The 15,366-nt window shown below is 36.9% G+C and overlaps 1 protein-coding gene across 2 annotated transcripts in view; it reads right to left on the reverse strand.

Moving 5' to 3' along the window:
- ARSB (arylsulfatase B) overlaps positions 1 to 15,366 on the reverse strand; it is a 61,832-nt gene that overhangs the window by 28,103 nt on the left and 18,363 nt on the right. For both annotated transcript variants that reach the window (XM_079330200.1, XM_079330201.1), the window contains exon 5: positions 3,490 to 3,733. In XM_079330200.1, the coding sequence (XP_079186326.1) occupies positions 3,490 to 3,733 (244 nt within the window). The remainder of the gene's footprint in view (positions 1 to 3,489; positions 3,734 to 15,366) is intronic.

Genomic DNA, 15,366 nt, shown 5'->3' on the forward strand with positions numbered 1-15,366 from the left:
AAACAGGCATAACTAGAACCCATGCACAATTACCAACCTAAGAAGAGCAGAGAAGCTTGAAGGACTTCACATCTGGCATCCCTGGACTCGGCACCGCAGCAACAGATGCTGGGGCCATCACAAACATCATGGTGCCAGGATGCCAGGTGGAAGGCTTGAAATCCTCTGCCCCTGGGTCTGGCTGGGCAGACTTCCTAGACATATCTGTGGGTGAGTAAGACTGTCAGGCTGTGAGAGTGTGAGAAAAACCTGATCTATTTCAACTTCTATTTTAGATAAAATCACATTCCTCTTTTACAAAGTCTTTTATTGATACAGTGTTGAAACAGTAATGGGTCAACAGAAGGATTTGGAAAGAGCAGACAAGATTTCGAGTTAAAATCCCTGTCAAAGAGCTTTTAAATACCATGCAAATTTTTTACCTACGTGTTCAAATAGTGATAACACAAACACTGTGCTTCCTCAGTTTCATGCACTGTATGACAGAAACTTAGAGTATAGGTAACCAAAAAGAATGCAAAAGAAGGTATTTTTGTCTACAAAACATGCTCCTGAACATGATCTTTTCCTGCTATTTCCTCCTAATCGTTAAAATCTTCTGGTTCTTCAGGCCAGACTTAAGTAGACAAAAGGAATTATGAAAGGAACAGTTGGCTATATAAAAACAACTTAATATTAATTGGTGTCATGTTAATGTGATTCCTAATTTGGACTATCAGTCATTTAAACTCATGACAGTAAGTTCATCTTGGTCTAGAATTTCAGAATTTATATTCAGTATTTTAAAATTTATGGTTAATTTCTGTGTATTGTACATTGTATTCACACTTTTGTAGTATATTACATTTATACATAGTTATTTTTAGTAGTATGGGATTTATTATAAATTATTACATTTATTATTTTATGTTATATTATTATATAAATACCATATTAAGAACTTATTTTTAAATACTTCTAAATCTATTTCAGGTATCACTGAAATAAATTTAATATTTTTTGACTTCTGAGAACATATGCACCACCCCATATATTTTTTTGAATATCTAAATCAAGGTTACAAATTTATGATCTTCTTCCTTTTGATTACACACATACAAACCAGCAAGCCCAGGATTAAAGTGCCCCTCTCACCAAAGAAAAACAACGAGAAATTTATCCATCTATTTATATTAGACTGTATTGAAAAAAACAAAATAGATGTAACACAGTGATTAATTTTCTTTTTTTTTCAAATTAGTGAGAACCTTAGCAAGTTATAATTTCACTCACTGTGAGCCATTTGGTCCTAAAGAAACAACATATTTGAACTTTCCATCAGATATCACCAAAAGGGCACAGTGCCTTCATTGTTTGCTATCCAATATTCAAGTGACCTTTTGAATTATGGTCATGAAATTTAATACACTCATTTATCCTGATTACACAGGAAAATCATGTGAAATTTGATATTTTGGCTGCAAGGTCAACCAAGGAAAAGCCTAACAGAAAACCTGACTTGTTACCTGTCCAGACAGAAGCCCTCTCTTTGACACACCCAAAACCACTGGTAGTCACCTGTTCCCTGGCAGTGCCAGTAAACATTGCATTCACTCCCTTTACAAAGACAGAAATGCAAATGTCAGCATCGTGCTGGCACAGCTGTATCTATCCTTCCCAACACCTCTCCTGCTGAAGTAACCTGATCTGAGAAGACCACTCCATTGCAAAAATACATGGTTGAAACGGAACCTGAAGTAGGCAGGAATTCTAATGGTAGCTCCAAGAAAGGTCTATGCTTTAGGTGTATCCTGGATTTTGCTGATGCTATGTTTCCCCACAGGAACACTGACAAGTAAAACATTTTACTTTTTCTGGCTGGATGGGAATCTCAATTCCTTCCTGGCAGTTAATGATCCCTGGCCTCAATTTTACATATCGTTATCTTCTTCCACTTGGAAGACAGCCATACAGTACACCTGGGCACAAGGCCATGAGCTTCCTGTAAACTCCAGCTACTACAGAAAGCCACCCCTTAGCTCTTCAGAAACACAGCACTAAGAATTAAATCAAGCTTAGCAGCTTCAAACAGGTCATCCTAGAAAAAAACAATTCCGAACCCAAGATACGGGGTTTAGTTCTGGGAAGGTGTAGGGGGTGGGTTTGGTTTTGCTTTTTGTTTTCAACTCCAAGATCCATATGGATGGATCCATGGATGGCTATATGGGTTTAAATCTGCCTACTCTATAACTCTTGATTTCTCATCTCAGTTCCTAACCCCTGACAACACTCCTGCTCATGCTTCGATAGGAATTGCTTTTAACTCTTGCAATTCAGTCTAGGATACTAAGACTTGCAAAATAAAGAAGGGGACAAAAGGTGGTAACACACATAATATAGTAGAGTCTAACTGCTATAAAAACAGAACAAAGGCTACCAAAAGAAACAGAACATTAATCCTCAGCTGAAAAATGTGTAGGAAATAGAAATGTTAGTCCTTTTATTCTGCTCTAGCAGTATTAAACTTTCCATCTTCAATTATTCTCATGTGAATTAAAACTATAGTCAAAGACTTACTAAAATAAATATAACTTCTACAGAGACAGACAACAGGATTTAGCCCTGTCAACAAATACATTACATGCTGCACAGAAAAGGAAAAAAGAAAGGAATTTAAACCACACAATTTTTGCAAAACTAAAGGTTAGTAACAGAACTTTCAAATTCTGCAGAAACTAAGGTTACTTTGTAATCCTTTTTAGTGAAAAAAAAGAACATTGAAATAACCCAGCTGGAGCTATGCTGCTTCTTTTTTCCAGTCATCTAAGCATGTCTGCACTATGCTTTTGAGTATTTCAGATTGCTTGAATCAGTCACAACATCATGACCTTCAGGAACCAGGTCAGATGTACTTTTGTACTTGATCTCAAATGCTTTTCAAGGCACTGGACAGCATGACATGGGTCTGTGCAAATGGTTACACTGCGAGCTAGCCTGACAAGTCCCATACTGAGCTAACAACCCATCAAAGTGGAATCCATGTTCAATGAGTTTAATGTCTGAACAGATTTCCCACATGTCCAATACCAGATGCATACTGCAGAGACACCTGACTGAGCTCTGACACCTGACTGAGTATAGAGCAGGGTTTGGTCCATAAAATTTACTAACTTATACACCATGCTGTGCAAAATCAGTTAACATACTTTGGGATCATAGAATGTTCTTGAAGAAGTATACCATGCTTGTGAGCTGTTGTTCATACTGCGAAATTCAAAATACCAAGTTAAGTTAAAGCTGTATGGAGGAGCTGTTTGCATCTGCAGCCAGGACTAATTTGCAGCCTAGATAATTCTCTCATAGACAGCACAATTACCTGCATTTATACCTTCCCTTTTTTATAGGAAAGGAACAGGTAATATTTTCCTCCCTGATGCAGTTCTGTTTTCTGGGCTGATTACATTCTTCTCATACCAGAATGATGACTTGGTGATTTGACATGAAAGTTACCTGATAGTGTTCCAAACATCAAAGCCATCCAAAGGCTTAGTGCCATTGGTATGTCCTCCAGCAAGGTGCACCAGCGTCGGCAGCCAGTCAGAGATGTGGATGAGTTCATGACTTTCCACACCTTTCTGTTTCAGCAAAGGACTTGCAACAAAGCCTACGCCTCTCACTCCTCCTTCCCAGAGGGTCCATTTTCTCCCTCTCAGTGGCCAGTTATTCCCCCCTGCTAAAGTTTGTCCTCCGTTATCTGAAAAACAAATAAACAAAAAGAATTATTGGTAAGAAAGAAACAGAACAATCCTCCCCACAACACCTATTCATCCATCTGAAAACATATTTTCACAATACAGTCACGCAAGCACTTGCACACTGGTCACTTGACACTCAGGTGTCCATATAATGTCAAACATTCAGGGCCAAATAACAAAGACATGTTACACTTTAACACCTACAAATTACATCAATGAAAAGTTATCACTAGGCAGAAATCATACCATACTAGAAGACAGTAGTTTAGAAAGCCTGTGCAAAGAATGACTTCTCACCATGATTAAAAACACCACTTAGGTATCCACAGCCTTCAGAACCAAAGACTTCAAAAATTTAGTTTTAACTAATTTAAAGACCCCAAGAGGAGTTGCTATCAATGCCATCATTAGTACTCAGAATACACTGGTTTCCAAAGCAGTATAACATATTTAAAATGGAAACTTGTTATTCTGGTCTCGGGACAATACTTGCACACCTAGTTTAAAAGCAGTTTTCTTCCTGATTTTTAGGCAGCCCCACTGATATATAAGGTGAGAAAAAACAGGGTTTCCTTCTCCTCATGCAGAATGAGACAGCCCTAATAAAATGAATTTAAACTAGTTAACGTAACTGAAGTGATTCAGAAATTGAATTTATTTGGTGAGAAAAACATACAAGATGGTTACAGAAAAAGGTGAATCACCATGACTACAGAAATATCAATGTGAATTAGAGATGGCTCATGGAATGCTTTTCTTTATAACTCTCTCTGACCAAGCTTACATGCTTAGGATAAAATCCAGATTCTTGAAGTTAACAGTAATGATTCTTTGAAGTTACTTTCAGTACTGCTATACAGTTGTTCTTCTTCAGCCTACTGTAATGTTCTGAGAAGAGTCATTGCTGAGAGTCAATTCTGTTAAGCATAATTTTTTTTTCTATTTTAATGAGGCCAAAATTACTTCAAATTGCTTCACTGACATTCAGTGTAATTTGATAGGTTCATATTGTATTTTCTGATTAAAAAAAACATGAACTTGAGGGAAAAACAAGAAGTCCAACATCTTACAGAACTTTACTGTAATCAGAACAAAATTTTTCTGGTTGACAAGAGTTCAAGAAACATTTGGACGCACTCTTGGGCACATGGTGTGCTCCTGGGGGATAGTCCTGTGCAGGGCCAGGAGTTGGACTCAATGGTCCCTGTGGGTCCCTTCCAAGTCCCGTTCAACTCAGTTTATTCTGTAATTCTGTGTTTAATTAGGGACCAGTGCAAACCCCCCTACTGCACACAGGAGCACACTTTTGTCCTACAAAGGAATAAACTATAGATATCTGTGAAGACTCTGAAAGGTAGAAGCCTAAGTTAAATGAAGCAGTTGGCAACAATAGAATTATTTGAAGAGTCAAATGTCCTGCAGCCCCACTAGCTTCTGGTTGGGTTGCCCATGTTCCTGCTTTTTTGGATTAAAAAGAAATTAATCAAGAGTGCTGCTATTATTTCTTGCACAACAATCTAGAGCTCTGAGATCTGAGAACTTAAAGAAGTTGCTCATTACAACAAAATTTTTAAAAAGCTATGTCAAACCACGGCAATCAGTTTCAACAATTCCTTCTACTCATAACATAAACAGGAATTCATGTCAGAGATACTCATGGGACAGAGCTTTCAGTAGCTTTTAACCTTTGGTGGCCTTAGAATAAAAGGCATCTTATCCACACAGTTTGGACACACAGAGGAATCAGAACTTCAATATGTTACATACCTCCTTTGCATCACAAACTGCTTACTGTCCATATCAATGTAACAGCAGCATATGAGGGTTTCCTAAATCCTGATTGTCAGCAACAAGTTAGCAAGGAAATTATAGATGGAGGTGGTATTTCTGAAGAATTGTGAAAGAGAAGTGTGCACTTCTAAGTTATAGTAAATCTTTATGTTGTTTACTTTTTCCTTGCTTTCTGTAAAAACATTCACATTCTGCCAGCTTCACTACACAGTAACTTCCCTGATACAAGGAGTCTATCTAACATACATCCTGAAAAATCTTGTGTTGTATGTCAGCATTGAGAATAGTACATCAAGTTTAAAAGAAAAGGGGGTGGAATTGTGTTTTGATAGCTGATCTGATATACAAATGAAAAATATTTGATACATGAAATAAGTCTCACCCCCCTCATTTGACTTCTCATTCTTACATTGCTAGAACGTTATTTTTTTCTTCCTCAGGAATTTATGTTCAAGGGTTCCTTCCTGTGTAATTTCTTGACTCAGTTATCAAGAAAGCTTTGAAGGAGGGAAAAGGATGATTTCTGTTTTGATTATCAAGGTTTGTTTCCTTTCTAGGTAGGCAGAACATAACTGATGTATCACTAGCAGCTTGCATGTAAGCAACACATTCCACACAGTCTGAAATGTTACTGAGGACACCAAATACCTACAATTTGTTAAAGAGGAGGTGATTACATAACAGTGAAAGACCCTAAAGGGACCCATATCAATCAAATATTAAATTAAAATATTACTAACCACTAAATAATAAAGGAGAGAGGGAATAAACAAGTAGCCACTGATTGCATGGAGTATGTACCTGACAGAAAGTCCACTCAGGACTGTAACTACTGTTCTGGTCCTGGTTTTGCCTTCAGGAGTATGTCTGGACAGCAAGAGAGACAAGATGGGCACCAGCTGTGTATGTGTATGTTCAGGTACGTTTCCTCTAAATCAAGTGCTGAGGATGTATATATTGATGCTAAAAACTTGCATGGGTTCAGACAGCCACTGAAGAAGTTAAAGTTGAAAAAAAACATATAATTCCTATATGAAATATATTAATTCCTATTATTCCTCAGTTGCAGGAGTTTCTTCAGCCACAAACTACTGGAAGATTTGCCCTTTTTCACAGAACTTTCCCAAGAATTGCCATAGTGAGGGGGCGCCTGGCTAGACAGATCCTCCATCTGTGGAAGCACAACCATTCATATTTTCTCCCAAGTAAGTTATTCCTTACTAACTCCTTATGCTATTTTACTCAAGTGTCTGAAACATGAAATTAATTCCAAAGTCCATGTGGAAACTCACGGTTATTTAAAACACACACTTAAAATCCACATAGGTGTGAGACAAATGGAATTACTGTTCCTTCATGTTCTACACTGGCTTCACATCTAATTCTAATCCATTTCAAGACAATATTTTCTGAACTATTTGTCACACATTTTTGTAAGTGCTTGTCTCCATGACTTAGCCTATCTTACATTAGAAGACTGTCTCCACAGCAAAGCTTTTGGAATCAAGCTATTGATATATCATGGCTCTGATTTGTAAGATTGCTTAGAATTAAAGTTTCAGTCTTGCTACTTCAGCTGAAACCACAAGCTTCCCCCAGGCATGATACTTCATTATCTCTTTGCTGGAGACAAACATCAAATATTATTTTCATTAAAAACACTGATATAGTGGGGAAAATGTAGTGAGTGTGTGTTTCTTATCTATAAGAATAATTTTTGCAATTATATCTACATAATTTAGACTACAGCAATACCTACAACACACTAGGGGCATTAAACAATCATAAAACTAACCAGTTATTTTCCCTAAAGAAAGGTTGAAAGGGGAGAGAACAAGACTGTATCCAGAAATTATGCCACTTGCCATAAGCATTATCTAACCAATTTATGCAGCTTTGTTTGCTTTCCTTGAATGGAAGCATCACACATTTTTAAAGAACTTTATTCCTTGCTTGGCTTGGCTTGCTTTGAGAGATGTTTAGCTGCCATTATTTCTCAGAGCATTAATCACTCTTATTATGTATTATTTTAAGGAGGGGGTATCTAGATGCTTTATTTCCATTCTCATGGAATTTTCCTCTACAAGGTGAAATTTGTGGCAACAAAGGAGAATATGGAGAAGAGACAGTCTCACTAATACAAGGATGGGCTGAAACAGAATTTGTAGCAGGCGCCACCACCACCACCAAAAAAATACACAGCACATATATGCTGAGTAAATGACAAAACAAGAGAATAAAGGAGAGCAATGGAAGCATTCTGGCTACTTTAAAAGGTAGTTTCCATCAAAGCTGAATCAACACCAGCCTCAATGGAACAAGCTGAAACAACAAAAATACGCCGCAAAGTACTTCCATCCCAAACAATTTGGGTGAAAATAGGACATATTTTCGACACAGAAGATCAGAGAATATAACCAATTCTTAAAATTCAGGTAATTTCCTTTCAAACTCCTGTGGTTCTTTTATTAAAAATAAAGCAGAGGAAGTATATTTAGAAAATATACTTAATAAAAACCTTTCAACATAAGAAAAATCGATGCAAAGTAAAACTTGCGTGCCTTGAATACATAATACAACTTTAAAAATTAAGGCAAATGTTCTTCTCACAAACATCTGCTTTTGTAATTAATATTCATTGTCATATACATGAGAAAGAGTTTAATTTGCTAAATCTGTAATTTCTAAACTGTAAGAGATGTTTTGCAGGAGTTTTTTAGGGAATCAATAAACAAAACTAAACAGAGAGGCCCTTCTGTTTCTCCCAAATACTTCTCTGAAGAGTTGCCAGCTGCCAAACATATTGACTAGCACAGTGTATATATACAGTGATTTAGGATATATGTAACAACTAGAAGCAGTTTAATAACTAAGACTTCTTTTAAGAAGAGATGGACAATAAAAAACAGCAATAGAGCACTTCTGAGAGCAATAACTAGCGAAGCATGGATTCAAGACTTTGGATGGATTCACTTTCTTACAAAATTAGCCTGAAACTGAAGCAACAATTTGCTTTGCACTATGAAGATAACCATTGGAATAGATGCACACAACTGTGGAGAAAGCTTCTTTTGGAATTTGAACCTCATTAGACAATAGAAAACGAAAAAAAGGTAAAAAGTGTTGATTTAAGAACAAACTCTGACAAATGTCCTTCCTAGGATCACAAATATCTCTTGCCTGCATGCATTCATTGCCAAGAAAAATTCACAGTAGTTACTGAACTCAGAGGTAATATTACTAGCAAATTTAATTAATAAATTTGTTAAAACTTTAAGCATCAGAGACCACTTCTCTGAGAAATTCCGTTTAGACTGATCAATGGGCTAGAGAGTTATTTTTAGGGAAAGAAATTAAATGGAAACAAGTACTGTAATGCTGTGCAAGGCCAGCTGTCCAGTAAAACAAGCTTAATCTCCCCCAGTTGTATGCAATAAAAAAAAATTAAATCCATTATTGTCTATGCAGTAGAATGAAAACTTTTGAAAACAGCTAGAAAGAGACCTTCATATTTTATTTTTTGGATAGTGGGTGAAACACTATAATAAGAATTTCCAAAGACCACCTAAGTACAGTACAGGCAACATCCTAGCTTTTCCACCATGTGGACATGTGGACCAAGCAACTGCCTCGTGTGACTTCTACTGCCTGCATATGCTATCTCAGCAGCTTTTGATCACAATCCTCACATCAATGGTTCAGAATAGAGGTACTATTTTCTCTGCAAATAGTCCAGAAATTAATCTTCATTTAAAGATATTCTTCGATGGGTTTTTTGTCAAGTTTTAGAAAGGGATTATATGTGTTGATTAAAAATGGTAAATAGTACATTAAAATTTTTGGCTTTTTTTTTTCTCCAAAAGAAACTGTGTGTCTTCTTGTACAGCTACCTATTCTGTTCAAACAGACCAGGCCTTGTTTCAATTACACTACAGAAAAGTGAATTTTATTTTTCTTCCTAACAGAGCATACTTTTTTGCCTCCCTTGTGACCACTCAGGTTGCTGCATTCCTCTTTCAACCACAACTGAGCTACACCCCACAGTCCCGTTGACGTGTCTGGCAAATTGTTCTAGACAAGCTCTTCCGAGAGGGCTTCCTGGAATTTCTCCAAAGATTCATCCAGGACTGTATTTGGTGCTGTTATTAAGCAGTTTTCCCTCCAGCATTTCAGCTTGCATTTTCTTAGTTCAAGTAATAAAGAACTACCTGTAAATCTCCTGACAAGGGGGAAAAAAAAAAATCACTCTTGCTGACTACTTGAGTTAGACAGTACTTCACAAACACACTCATCATTTCCATAAACTGTCTTTAACTTCTATTTATTCTACACCTTCCATTCTGCTGAGATGATATAAGCGTGTTTAAGTTTGAGATACATATTATACAACCTTGATTACAATATCAAAACTGTAATTTTAGGTATGTATCCTAATAATCTGAGTTCTCAAACCATTAAACAATGGGTTTTGGCATTTGTAGAACAAAGACTGATATGGAAAATCTTTATGACAATAACTTTAGAAATTACAATAGTAATTAATTAATTTCTACAAGAAAAATAACAATCTTAAGGGAAAAAAGTTCTCTTTCAGCACAGCAATTCAATAGGGAATTTTTGAACTGTTTTTCTCTGTATACCTCGGAGCACAACAAATTCTGAATAAATAAATTTTAGCAGTAAGTTACAGAAGACCAAAAGTTCTTGATATCACACACAGACTCACATACAAAATTAAATATGTTAAATGTTTTATGTTAATGAGGTTTACAAATGTAAATACTTCTGGGATACCTATATTCATTTCTTGAAATAGCTATCCAAAACTTTAATACATCTCTATGTATATAACTCATATATCCACAGAGCAAGAAATAACCAACCAATATTTAGGAGTTGACTGATTAGGAACCAGTCAAAACCAAACAAATCAAACCAAAAAGAAACAAAAAAAAACAACAAAAAAGGAGAAATCAAGTGCAATGAAGTGCTGCACACCAAAAAAAATCTTTGACTATGAAAACACTTTTCTATCCTATTCAGATCATGACCCAAATAAACAATTTGAAATTCTAAATCTGCAAGAGCAAAGAAAGAAGAAAACTTTAAGTATTGATGATTGTATAAATACAATTAGATATTATGAATCAATTCAGTATTTGTTTATCATGTATTTATGATAACTTTTACCAACCAATAAAGTCTTTAAAGATCGAGTATAACATCTCTGGCTATCAGCACCTAGGCCTCCTTTTTCCGGAAAAGAGATACAAAACACTTGCCAAATAGTCCTTATGTGCCTACAATACTTTTCAAATCCAACACTGACATGCCCCAGATCTTATTTATGTTTTCCACCTGTACTTTGGCTCCTAGATTTTTTAATTGGTGAATTTCTCTGAAGCTGCAATAGAAAACTCCCATGCTCTTCGATTTCTCCTCAAGGGCCCCTGCAGTAAGCTGATCTAGCAAACATCTGTTTGATATGTAAACCATGCCAAACTCTGTTTGAAAACCTTGTCTAAAGCTACACAGTATTTTTAAAGTGAGTACAGACCAAAAGAAAAAAACAGCTTCAATTTATTTTATAATGCAGGGTATATCAATATGTTATCAAATTAAAGCATCTTCAAAATAAAGAGAAAAAAACCTCTTAAGCTTCTGCTCTTTCTGAAGCTAAAGGCTGCTAACATCCTAAAGCCATCAATTCTATGTAACATAGCATGAAATATATGATAAAAAGTTTGAAGGGGAAATGTGGAGAATAATAACTCCCATTCTAGTTTCTTGCTTCTCATTAATACATAGATGGTTTTGTGAAGAAGCCATCCATTGTCATGAAACTAAGTGAAACTGAGGTGGTTTCTCTTTGCTAAATGGAATGGAATCCCTCCTCTATGCTCCCTCATTGCATTTAAAACAAATAACTTGCAACTGAGGAGGATGTTTCATTTCCAAGTGCATCCCCCATCTCTCCCTACCAAACAGAAGAGATATGTCCATACAACATATGTCCATACAACAATAAAAGGTGGACAGGATAGGGCTGACATATGACTAAAAGTACACTGGTAAGCACTAAAATTTACACATTAAATTCTCTAAGTGCAGAGACTGTCCAATAGCTGGCAGGACTCAGGTGTTTTTATTCAGTAGAAACATTCAGGAGTTTATTTTGAATAACATTTGTGTTTCTTCCTCTGCTTCTGGAAGTAGCCTAACTCTCTTAGAAGCCTAGTGCTATTATCAAAATAATATTATGGATCTAATTAAGAGGCATATTTATAGCAGCTTTTGGAAGAAAAATGCATGAAGTAGGGCTGCTGTTACTGTGCTTACAGATTTTCTTTATAAGCAGCAACTAGACATAGCTACACTTCAATATATACGGAAAGATCTGACCTCAGACCTGCTACATTTGTAATTTAAGTTGCAAGTTGTAAGCTTAGAAAAGAGGATGTTATCCCAACTAAGAAGACAGGAGCTGGTGGAAAACTAGTTTTACATTTATGGCTGATTGGAGCCATATACAAGAAAAGAAGTCACTGACTTCCAACGAAGCAGAGGCACTGAGGTGCACATGGCCCACAAAGAGGCCTTAGGGGAGCTTATTTCACTTTCCTCAAGTGTTATTTGAGGTGGGGGGAGAAGAAATTACTACTTTGACCAAGCAACTTTTTTGTTTTCTTTTTAAAAGAAAAAAGAAAAACAAAAAAGAAAAATAACCCAAAACCCCACTTCCAGGGATATGAAGCTGCCAAAACTTAGAATTAAAATGCAAACAGCAGAGACCTAATCTAATATACAGGCATTAAAGCCTCAGGGTTCTTCCCAGAACCCATATTTTCCACCCTAATATCCTGTACCCCCTTTTTCTTGGAGTTTGTTTGAGAGGAAGCTGCTCTGATTGCCTTCTGTCACTCCTCTGGCACACAATAAACAGAGCAATCTGGAGTTAATTTGAGCAGTTTAGCACATCAGGATACAGCTGGGAAAGGTTTTGGAAGAAAGGCTGGGGAGGAAGAACAAGGCTGCACGCAGTCCAACTCAGCCTGTACACAGGAAGGTGGTGCAGATGGGCACCTTCCAACACCACTGTCTGCAGGCAGACAAATCTACCCCATGGTGAAACTCTCCAATCTGTCAGGAACAGTGGAAACCTCAGTATAAGGCATTTAGAAGCACATTCCTGAAAGCAGGAGTGGCAGGGCAACTGCTTCATGTAAGGAGTATTACAGCTGATCCTTGGTCATCCAGTAGTAATCCAACCCCTCTTGTGAGTCTACCACTTTTGCATTTCACCCTCTATAAGCCAGATGTCTTTTTTTCTTCTTAAGTTTAGACACATGCATTGGTTTTACACTGTGCAAATGATGACTTGATTCCGGCCATTGGAAAGATTTACATCTGTTTTTTACATCACTTTTGAGTTCTTAATCTCTTGGGGCCCTAGCCATACCCAGAATATACTGACTGACTTCATTACCAGAAAGAAACAAATACCTGCTAGCAAAAAATTATAAAAATGAAACAAAAGTCTTTAGTTATTACTCACCACAGGGGACATTTTTAAAACATGCAGCATCCACCTTAGGAAGAAGCATGTGTTCATAAGCTAATTCTCACACCAAGCACATACCCACAAAAACTGAAAGTCTTTACTCCAAAGAGTGAAGAAAATAACATTCTTTATAACACTGGTCCTACAGAGGGGATGAAAAAGGCTAATGTGATCCGTTGTAAGTGTTCTGCTTTGCTGTAGGCTGTATCATTCTCTGAGACATTATGACGAAAAGAAACAGGTATATTAATTGAATAAGGTGGAAGTGCAATGTCCAACATTGCCTAAGGCTCTCCCAACAGCCACCTCAGCCATCTCACCTTTTGCTGAATGCAACCAAGAATGCAGGGGAGGAAAGGGGCTGTTTCATAAGTTAATATGGTGATAGAGAAACACAAATAATGGACAGTAACGAAAGTCTACATAAATAATATTTGTTCCCACTAATGATCCAAACAGTGTTGTTAACCAGTTTTCATAAATCCCTTCTTCAAACGGAAATGGCAGGCAACCTGATTGCTGAACGAGTGTTTCAGAATACATTTTGCTTGTTTTTCCTTTCTTTAACATCTTTGCTTGGTTACAAGTAACAATACTGCTGAATCTTAAAAGAAGGATGTTAAGCCGGACAAAACTGAACCTATGTTCTCCAAAAACCAGAAAAAAACTTGCATTTACAGTTGTGCCTAATACTCTCCTCCATTTTGTCACATCAGTGTTACATTCGAGAGAGGCAAGAAGGAACACTTAAATTCAAATTTTTTCACTTATTAATGATTACTTTGTTCCAACTTTGTGAGTTTTTCCCCCAGCTACATGCCAAAACATGCCCTCTTTAATTACTCCCATGTTTGAATCTCTGCAATCTGCCTGCACCATGCTAGTTCAGTAAGGTCACCAGCAATTTCCTCTTGGCAAGATCCAACCTTTCTCCAATATCATCATCCTTGAACTTTCTGCTACTTTTGATCATATTTCCTGAATCCTGAAGTTGTGAAATCTCTCCTCTTGGCAACATCTAGTTGTACAGACCACATTCAGTCCTCAAATATACACTATAACTCTCAGAGATTTTTAAGGGAAGTTGCTCATATGCACAACAGAAACAACTGTAGACTTCAAAGGAATAGTCAAATTGCATATTTTGCTCTTTGTGGGCATTATAGTTTTAACGGGTTGTGCCTAATGATCATTTCCTAAGACATTTACCCTGGAAACTCTATTCTTTACGGGTAATTTTTTTTCTTTTTCCATTCCTGAAAGTGGGAAAGAAAAATAAAATCCAAAATGCACTAACAGATTCCTGTGCTCAAAGACAGTTTTCCATTACAGTTCTTCCTTATAAACAGAGCCTAAACCCTGGAGGGTCAAATGATTCACAGTACACCTATACTTCAGAAATGGGCTAATCCTACCATTTCCAGGAGACATCTTGCTTTCTTTTCTCTGCAAATTTCTTACCTAATGCTGTGATATTAAAGCCATAAAGCACATCTTTTTCATTCAATCTATGCTTGCCAAATTAATTCCTCCACTATTGCTGGCATCTGTGATGCCACCAACAGTCAGAATTTATCATCTAATTTATATCATTGACCAAACCACCCACATGATCCTTTCTCAGACTGCTGAGTCCAACATTGCATTAAGAATTATTAAGTCATAAGGGTAGGTCACTGCAAGCAAAGGGTGACTACAGGTGATGGTGGCATCTCAAGTGGTGGGCTTCCCTAATATCCACATTTACAGCTACAATTTTATCTTCCTCACAAAGGACTTCTGCCTTCATGAGCAACTACCTGAACTAGTGAGTTCAGAAGTCACATTTTCCCTCTACTCCCACTTTAGCAAAAGTGCTTTACTAAACCCTACTTCAGATTTCTCTTGGGATTATGGAATAAGTGACCCATTAAATTAGGCAAGGTCTTCAGGTCCATGTTTTCCCAAAGCCTATCTCATAATTTGCTTTAGGCTGCAGGAAGGCTCTGACTGAACTAATTTAAAGAATAGAGGTAATAAAAAACTCTCAGATCACACAAGAGGTCAACAATCCCTAAAAAGGCTGGTATGATGGTAAGTATGCTTACTCTTCACACAGTTTTGTAAAAATTATCTAGATTAATAAATCAAAACCACTGTAGCTATTTAAAATGTTCAAGCTACCCAAGGTCACTTGGAGAGAATTACAGGAAGCCACATGCAGGCCCTGTGCAGCTGAGAGACCTCAGGGGCAATTGCCTGTGAAAGGAGGCACCTGGGCAGAAAAGGCCCCTAACCTTA

The sequence above is a fragment of the Erithacus rubecula genome (assembly GCF_903797595.1).
Source record: "Erithacus rubecula genome assembly, chromosome: Z".
NCBI lineage: Eukaryota > Metazoa > Chordata > Aves > Passeriformes > Muscicapidae > Erithacus > Erithacus rubecula.